Source organism: Taudactylus pleione, unplaced genomic scaffold, assembly GCF_031769625.1.
Source record: "Taudactylus pleione unplaced genomic scaffold, aTauple2 ptg000027l, whole genome shotgun sequence".
NCBI lineage: Eukaryota > Metazoa > Chordata > Amphibia > Anura > Myobatrachidae > Taudactylus > Taudactylus pleione.
In genome coordinates, this window is record NW_028284429.1 from 839,251 (window position 1) to 848,979 (window position 9,729).

Genomic DNA, 9,729 nt, shown 5'->3' on the forward strand with positions numbered 1-9,729 from the left:
CTGGAGTGTAGTATTACATATTCTTAAGCTGCTAGGCTATGGATTGTGTAATACCGGTTTGCTCTGTAAAGACACTGCAGATTTGTATGTTGTTTTTTTTTTTTATTATTATTATTATATGGAATACTTAAAATGGCGTTTGACTAAAAACAAATAAAGAAGTGAAACATGTCACCTGTACACCGGAGGCAGCCATTTTGTGGAAGAATAATCAGTACACAATCTATTACATGGCTGTGGACCAGTGACATTGCTAAATCACGGCCCGGCAAGCAATCGCGAGAGCCCGGCAAGCAATCGCGAGAGCCCGGCAAGCAATCGCGAGAGCCCGGCAAGCAATCGCGAGAGCCCGGCAAGCAATCGCGAGTGGAATTGGCTGCCTTTAGTATGTATAAGTGACAGTCCCATATTAATACGCTCCTGGATATAAACCCATACACTGATATAGAGATAATAATTAGTCTAATCACAGCAGAAATATTTATATTTATTTGAAAGTGTTTATAATGAATCCTCCCATTAGGACGTAGAGGACTGGGTCGGTTACGCGGCCTCCGTCTCCTGCTTCTGCAGTCTCCTCTTTGCTAGGCGGCGCTCTCGCTCATATTGCTTCATACGCAGCACGTAACTAGAAGATACACGGAAAAAGAGAGCGTCAGTGTATTACCCACACGCAGAGCATCTCTCCCCGATGTATCGGACGACCATGTGCAGTAACGGACACAATTAGGGTGACAGCGCGGGCTATACTCACTCCTCGTGCTCGCAGTAGTCCCACGCGTGGCGCTCGTGCTTGCAGGCGAAGATGTTCGGCCACATGTCCCTCTTACACTTCATTAGTGTGATGAGGTGATGGGCGCAGTAATCCCTCTGCCTGACCGGGACCTGGGCCAGGTTCATTTGCTCCTGGGTGGCGACCATCTCTGTATGACAGGAGGGCGACAGTTACATTTCCCATAGGGCGACACTACACGGGAAATACACGGCGATCCCAGGCAGAGACGCTGCCGGGACATCATTATTATATTAGTCAAAACAGGGGAAGTGTCTCCACACAAGCTATTGAACTGACATATTGGTGGTCAAATTCTCCAGTCGTCTGGCAGTGACTCATCAATATTATATCAAAAAGTAAAAAATGTATTGAAATGAATGTCATCAACAAATAAAGATGGCGGTGCTCCCCTAGCGTTAGATAACAGTACAGAGAAAAGGAAAGAAAAAATATAACTTTTTGTTGGGGGCACAAACTTGTTCAAATCTGTTATATATTACATTAAATGATTAATTTTAACAAACAAAAAACATTAAGATAGAATACCATACATAAATATACAGATCCCTAAACATATATTATAAATATCACACTATCACACTATTTATAATATATGTTTAGGGATCTGTATATTTATGCATGGTATTCTATCTTAATGTTTTTTGTTTGTTATATATTACATTAAATGATTATTTTTAACAGATTTTAACAAGTTTGTGCCCCCAACAAAAGTTATCCTTTTGTTTCCTTTTTTCTGTATCATTATTATACTGTCAGATACAGCTGTAACCTTAGTACATAGGGCCTGATTCAGACCCACTCGCGAGCGGCTGTCCGCTCGCAAGTGGGTCGATGGTGTGCACTGCGCATGCGCACGACGGGGGGAGCTCCGTCGTGCGCATGCGCGAGACGCGACGAGCGAAGGACTTTCCTTCGCTCGTTGTGTCTGATCAAAGGGGGCGTGCTGTCGATGTTGATTGACAGCACGCCCCCTTTGGTGGGCGTGCCTGCCAGATGAAGCCGGCCCCACTGACATCACTAGTGATGTCAGTGGGAGTGATTTTGGCTCTGATAGAGTCAAAATCACTCCTGGCCTTGCGGTTGAGAAACTCAACCGCAGGCTTCTGCTCGCACTGGCGATGGTCGCGATGGTCAAGACCATCGCGACCATCATCCTGCACGCTCGTATAGGCTGTGGGTGGTGACCCACAGCTATACGAGCGTCCAGGAGGACGCTCCATATTAATGGAGGTGGGCCCTGATTCAGAGCGAGCGCTCTGGTCAGAGCGTCCGGCTCTGAATCAGGGCCATAGTACGGTCACCTTGCGTTATAGGCAGCGCACACTATCACATTATACTGTATCAACGCGCAACTCCAGAGACAGGGCCTGGACATCATTATTATACTGTCAGATACAGCTGTGACCTTCGTACAAGTCAGTGTCACCCTGTGTTATAGGCAGCGCACACTATCACGTTATACCGTAGGCGGCTGGAACATTGTGCACATTGCATGCGCTGTACAGAAATAAATGACAGACTTTGGGGGGGATTTGTACAGTGTGTTACTATATTAGATATAAGATACATTATGCACTAGAAAGCAACAAGAGTGTATATAGAAATGATGCATACACTGGTCTCTTCTATCAGGATAAGTGTTTGTGACTTAGATACACAAACTTTCAATGCTAAAGGTCTGCAAAATAAAAATGAATGACGGAAATACCAATATTATTATTTTATATTTAGCGACTACTGAGCCTGCACTTAGGATGAGAGAGACTCTAGTCACTATTACAGGCCTCACAGTGCTTCAAGCGTCCAAATAACACCAACAAAGCTGATTACACCACATAGTAACACAATAGTACAATACATATTGGAGATATTATACTTAATGCAGAACGTGGGTTGGGTACGAGATCCAGGCATTCGGGATGCCAGCTGTCAGAACACCAGCAGCAGCATCCCAACATTCAGAATCCCGACGCCTGCAGGTAAGTACCCCAACCGTCCCCCTAACCTTCCCCTCCCGCAGCCTAACCCCCCCCTCCCGCAGCCTAACCCTCCCCTCCCGCAGCCTAACCCTCCCCTCCCGCAGCCTAACCCTCCCCTCCCGCAGCCTAACCCACCCCTCCGCCAGCGCAGCCTAAACCCCTCCGCCAGCGCAGCCTAAACCCCTCCGCCAGCGCAGCCTAAACCCCTCCGCCAGCGCAGCCTAAACCCCTCCGCCAGCGCAGCCTAAACCCCTCCGCCAGCGCAGCCTAACCCTCCGCCAGGGCAGCCTAACCCTCCGCCAGGGCAGCCTAACCCTCCGCCAGGGCAGCCTAACCTCACGCCTAATACTTACCGTCAGCATGTCAGTGGCTGTTTACCCTGCACTATTGGTCTATAAACACCAGCCAGGAGACACAGACAATGATAGCACCGCTGTCATCCCAGAAAAGGTGCCAGAATCCAAATTAAATAACGTGAACGCTATGTACTACTGCTTCCTCCGCTGTACAGAAACCCCTGTGACATCACAGTGACCTCCCCCAGCGCAGGATACTGCGATCCGCATCCTTACCACCATATAAACTGGGTCTAATAGAAACCTTGCTTGTTGGCAACAAAATATATACCTTTTATTAACTGCACATATTTGGTATCGTTACCCTCAGGAGACCGCGCTTATTACATTCTCTTTTAGGTAAAAAACGCCTGCAAGAACAGTGTGAAATGCACAAATGGTAGAATATGGACAGGGATCATACATTTCTCTAATTATGGCTATTTTTCCACTACAAAATTGACCTTTAATAAATATTTCTTAAAATCTTCTATAGATCTGTCCTTATATAGACTGTGCAGATTAATGTGATATGCGACACTTGTATAACTCTCCTATGCTACAATAAATTATACCCCCTGTGAGTTACATGGCAGTAACTGTGACATTATAGTACCACACAGCAAGGCTGACAGTATGGCCGCTGTATAAGGAGCACTTATATCTATAGAAGCCACATACACACGGGACGATGAACTGTATGAATAGCCCGGGTAATATGGACATTATACAGTGTGAAGGCTCATACACACTAGACGATGAGCTGTATGAATAGCCCGGGTAACATGGACATCATACAGTGTGAGGGCTCATACACACTAGACGATGAGCTGTATGAATAGCCGGGTAATATGGACATTATACAGTGTGAAGGCTCATACACACTAGACGATGAGCTGTATGAATAGCCCGGGTAACATGGACATTATACAGTGTGAGGGCTCATACACACCAGACGATGAGCTGTATGAATAGCCGGGTAACATGGACATTATACAGTGTGAAGGCTCATACACACTAGACGATGAGCTGTATGAATAGCCCGGGTAACATGGACATCATACAGTGTGAGGGCTCATACACACTAGACGATGAGCTGTATGAATAGCCCGGGTAACATGGACATTATACAGTGTGAGGGCTCATACACACTAGACGATGAGCTGTATGAATAGCCGGGTAACATGGACATTATACAGTGTGAGGGCTCATACACACTAGACGATGTGCTGTATGAATAGCCCGGGTAACATGGACATTATACAGTGTGAGGGCTCATACACACGGGATAATGAGCTGTATGAATAGCCGGGTAACATGGACATTATACAGTGTGAGGGCTCATACACACTAGACGATGAGCTGTATGAATAGCCCGGGTAACATGGACATTATACAGTGTGAAGGCTCATACACACTAGACGATGAGCTGTATGAATAGCCCGGGTAACATGGACATCATACAGTGTGAGGGCTCATACACACGGGACGATGAGCTGTATGAATAGCCCGGGTAACATGGACATTATACAGTGTGAGGGCTCATACACACTAGACGATGAGCTGTATGAATAGCCCGGGTAACATGGACATTATACAGTGTGAGGGCTCATACACACGGGATAATGAGCTGTATGAATAGCCCGGGTAACATGGACATTATACAGTGTGAGGGCTCATACACACGGGATAATGAGCTGTATGAATAGCCGGGTAACATGGACATTATACAGTGTGAGGGCTCATACACACTAGACGATGAGCTGTATGAATAGCCCGGGTAACATGGACATTATACAGTGTGAGGGCTCATACACGCGGGACGATGAACTGTATGAATAGCCCGGGTAACATGGACATCATACAGTGTGAGGGCTCATACACACTAGACGATGAGCTGTATGAACAGCCCGGGTAACATGGACATTATACAGTGTGAAGGCTCATACACACTAGACGATGAGCTGTATGAATAGCCCGGGTAACATGGACATTATACAGTGTGAGGGCTCATACACACTAGACGATGAGCTGTATGAATAGCCGGGTAACATGGACATTATACAGTGTGAGGGCTCATACACACGGGATAATGAGCTGTATGAACAGCCCGGGTAACATGGACATTATACAGTGTGAGGGCTCATACACACGGGATAATGAGCTGTATGAATAGCCGGGTAACATGGACATCATACAGTGTGAGGGCTCATACACACTAGACGATGTGCTGTATGAATAGCCCGGGTAACATGGACATTATACAGTGTGAGGGCTCATACACACGGGATAATGAGCTGTATGAATAGCCCGGGTAACATGGACATTATACAGTGTGAGGGCTCATACACACGGGATAATGAGCTGTATGAATAGCCGGGTAACATGGACATTATACAGTGTGAAGGCTCATACACACTAGACGATGAGCTGTATGAATAGCCCGGGTAACATGGACATTATACAGTGTGAGGGCTCATACACACTAGACGATGAGCTGTATGAATAGCCCGGGTAACATGGACATTATACAGTGTGAGGGCTCATACACACTAGACGATGAGCTGTATGAACAGCCCGGGTAACATGGACATTATACAGTGTGAGGGCTCATACACACTAGACGATGAGCTGTATGAACAGCCCGGGTAACATGGACATTATACAGTGTGAAGGCTCATACACACTAGACGATGAGCTGTATGAATAGCCGGGTAACATGGACATTATACAGTGTGAAGGCTCATACACACTAGACGATGAGCTGTATGAACAGCCCGGGTAACATGGACAAATGATATTGGGGGTACATACTGACACATATATTTAAAGATATCTTTCAGTGAGGTCATCCTGCCACATTTCTGAACAGTCAATTCTTGACATTATCGTCAGATTGGCCGGCATGTACGGACGACAAAAGACGTTAACGACCCTTCATATACAGACTCAGTCACACACAGTTATACAAGGTTCAAATTAATCAGCAGTCTGCTGGTGTGTCAGTCACATTGCATTTTCAGGATAAAAAAAAAACAGGACGCCAGCACGGGTCCAGGCAGCTCACTCACACCAGGCAAGTCAAGCGTATTAACGCTAATTGTATGAGGACACATCTGTATATAGGGTATGCAGCCAGTCGGCATCCCGACTGTCTAATCCCGGCAAGGGTCTAATGACAGGCGTCAAAATCCCAACGCCTGTCATTTTACCAATGCCGGGAGCCCAGCATCCCGATCGAAGATAAGCTGGGCGAGGATAGCCGTTGGGGGGGGGGGGCTGGGGGGTAGGAGCTCCCGGGGGGAACTTAGGGTTAGGCAGCCCCCTGGGAGGGTTACGCTAGGGGAGGTTAGGGTTAGGCACCCCGCCCGAGAGACAGGTTTAGGCTGCGGGGAAGGGGGGGTTAGGCTTAAGCACTTAGAGGGGGATTAGGCACCCCTAAGGGAGGGTAGGTTAGCGATACTTACCTAATTTAGAAGTCGGGATGCGGCCGGCGGTAAATCATACTGATTCCGTATATAGACCTTGGCACTGGCTGTCACCTATTCTCTCGCACCAAGTACCACAAATAAAAGCCCAATCTCTCCCAGAAAATGTACCTCCAGCATGCCCCGTCAGTCTGCTATATGGTAGGTTTAGCTGACCTGCGGCTGCTGTCGTACTACAAGCTCCAGCATGCCCCGTCAGTCTGCTATATGGTAGGCTTAGCTGACCTGCGGCTGCTGTGGTATTGCAAGCTCCAGTATGCCCCGCCAGTCTGCTATATGGTAGGTTTAGCTGACCTGCGGCTGCTGTCGTACTACAAGCTCCAGCATGCCCCGTCAGTCTGCTATATGGTAGGCTTAGCTGACCTGCGGCTGCTGTGGTATTGCAAGCTCCAGCATGCCCCGTCAGTCTGCTATATGGTAGGTTTAGCTGACCTGCGGCTGCTGTCGTACTACAAGCTCCAGCATGCCCCGTCAGTCTGCTATATGGTAGGTTTAGCTGACCTGCGGCTGCTGTGGTATTGCAAGCTCCAGCATGCCCCGTCAGTCTGCTATATGGTAGGTTTAGCTGACCTGCGGCTGCTGTCGTACTACAAGCTCCAGCATGCCCCGTCAGTCTGCTATATGGTAGGTTTAGCTGACCTGCGGCTGCTGTCGTACTACAAGCTCCAGCATGCCCCGTCAGTCTGCTATATGGTAGGCCTGGCTGACCTGTGGCAACTGTGGTACTACAAGCTCCAGCATGCCCCGTCAGTCTGCTATATGGTAGGCCTGGCTGACCTGCGGCTGCTGTGGTACTACAAGCTCCAGCATGCCCTGTCAGTCTCTCCTATGGGGTAATGATTACAATAATAACAGAGATGAACATATTCCGGCAGCTGTGGAAGACTGAGGGGGGCTCTGCTACAGGTCCCAGCCTGCCATGCTGGTATTTGTAGTCCTCCAAGCAGTGGAGATGATTTAGCTGCAACGCAGAAAGGTGATGAGTGTAGTCCCCCAACCAACTGTGTACATATAGGCGGCAAAGAGGACTCAGTCGTGCTGCCCCCCACCCTGCTCTTTACATATACGGGAGGTCTCATATGCACCATGTACCCCGTTCTTTGAACTGTGGGCCCACCGGGCTGGCCGGCATCGTCCTCGGGTCGGACTCGGCTGCATCCCCCAGGTATCTGCGAGCCAGATGAGCTCCCATCTTCCTCCGCCACCGCCAGGGGTCACCTCCGCCGCTGCCAGTCTGTATGACACGAGCCCTGCCCACATCCGGCACTTATACAGGAGCCATTTTAGAGAGGACTAGGTATTACAGATGTATGCCTCTTGATCTCCGGGAACATGGCGGCTATGCTGCCTCACAGCGCGCTACTGCAGACACACTTTACACATAGTGTTTCCCTAGCAAATTTCCCACGGACGGGCGGACTATAGAGTACTTAACGAGCGGCAGAGCGGACATTTAACAGCGGCTGGAGAGTGCAGAGGCGGTAGCACCACTTGTGCTTTGGCGGACTCCATGCAGAGTAAGTAAAATTTATTAGTGGCCTACAGTGGGAGCCGCCATTTTGTGGTCCATTGGGCAGTGGTGATGGTGACTGCTGCCTCTTGCTGCTGAATAAATGGGCAGCATTGTTCTATTGGTTCAGGCCACAAAATGGCTGCCTACGCTTTTGTGCAGGCGCCATGGTTACACTATTAAATGTATAACTAGCAGTTTTCTCCAACCGTCCAACATGGCGTAATGGCGTATATTGTCCCTAATCACATCAGGCCGCGACAACTAAATATATAATAAAAAAAGAAGACGTGTGATAGTTATTTCCTTCGTGTCCCTTAAAAAAAAATATTGTAAATCCTCCATGAAAGTCAGAGTCGCTCATTTGTACGACAAAGCTGGTAATAACATACATTGTAATGTAACCATATACCCATATCAGCGCAATAACAAGTCTACGCTTTTACCTCAGACTGCGAAGGAGAATAAACTATTCTATGTTGAAAGTTAAAGTTTAATGAGATGTAAATTATAGTGTCATAAAATTATTAATGCAAATTAACATGTAAATAAGAAAAATGCAACATAGGGGACAAAACTGTAACTTATTATATGAGCTGAGATTGTATCTGGTATTTTTATTTCCTAAAAGTATTATATTTATATACGTGGTGGTCGCCGTGAGCTGATACCTTGTGACTGCCATGTTACAGGATGTGTCCTTACATATCTTTCTTGCAGTCGCGCTAAAAAGCCCCTCTTGGCGCACCAGGTCCCGAGACTCTGCTAGTGCAGGGCATCTTTTATTGCGCCTTTGTTTGCGCCTAAGGGGCAGATTAAGTTAGAGGTGAAAAGCCGTGATCCCGAGGTTTTCGTCATATTCCTGCGTATCGCCCTATTCAATTTCCAGGACGTCTTCGCATTTGCGCAAACTCCATAGCCAAAAATAGGCGAAAACGTTTCACCACCCAAAAGCAGGAGGAGATGTGCAAAATCCCTATTTTTTTACTAAAAATGTGGGGATTTGGGGCCTGATTCACAACCGGTCGCTATGAGTACGCTCGCACGATGCGTATGCAAATTTGTCAAAGTGATGCCACGGGAAGCGAACGCTCGCCAAGGCATAAGCACGCCCACCATGTCTTAGCGTGCGGCCACTTTGTCTGAGCGTAGGCCCAATCGCACAGGCAGAGCCGCCCACCAGCACCACGTCATCTCCAGGAAGTGTATTAAAACATTGGTACATCGAGCATCATCGGATGTTAAGGCAGTGCTTGCGGTTGCCTTACCCTACCACAAGCATTGCGAGGAAATCAGTGTGAAAAAAAGGCAAGTGACGTGTACTATGATGCTGCCTGTTAATCATGCATGCCTCAAAAACGGCGTTAGAACACTCAGGCACGCCTGCGTTCGCAAATCCAACCCACCGTTTTTACTGGACTGCCCCTGTCACCCCCCACAAAACGGCCTCTCCTGTCACTTACTCTGCTGGGCTGGCTGTGCTGGGCGAGCGAGCGGTCAATGAACGCATTGTGTATTTCGTGCACGCGCACTGCGATGCATGCGCAGATTAGCAAACATCGGCAATAGTGAACGCATTCCAGATACCGTCCGGGTCTGAATCAGGCCCTTGGTTCAGAAC

The 9,729-nt window shown here is 47.9% G+C and overlaps 1 protein-coding gene across 1 annotated transcript; it reads right to left on the minus strand.

The window, feature by feature from the left end:
- Positions 1-466: 466 nt before the first annotated feature.
- On the minus strand, positions 467-7,848 carry NDUFB7 (NADH:ubiquinone oxidoreductase subunit B7). The gene is made up of 3 exons (XM_088451780.1): positions 7,691-7,848; positions 755-923; positions 467-628 (listed from the first exon to the last, which is right to left on the minus strand). The coding sequence occupies exons 1-3, from the start codon at positions 7,788-7,790 to the stop codon at positions 544-546; spliced, it is 354 nt and encodes a 117-aa protein (XP_088307906.1). The 5' UTR covers positions 7,791-7,848; the 3' UTR covers positions 467-543.
- Positions 7,849-9,729: the final 1,881 nt, after the last annotated feature.

Coding starts and splice junctions, on each gene's coding strand:
- NDUFB7 (XM_088451780.1), bottom strand. CDS start 7,790: ATGGGAGCTCATCTGGCTCGCAGATACCTGGGGGATGCAGCCGAGTCC. Junction 924..7,690: donor CCCACAGTTCAAAGAACGGG/GTACATGGTGCA, acceptor CCTGTCATACAG/AGATGGTCGCCACCCAGGAG. Junction 629..754: donor GACTACTGCGAGCACGAGGA/GTGAGTATAGCC, acceptor TGTATCTTCTAG/TTACGTGCTGCGTATGAAGC.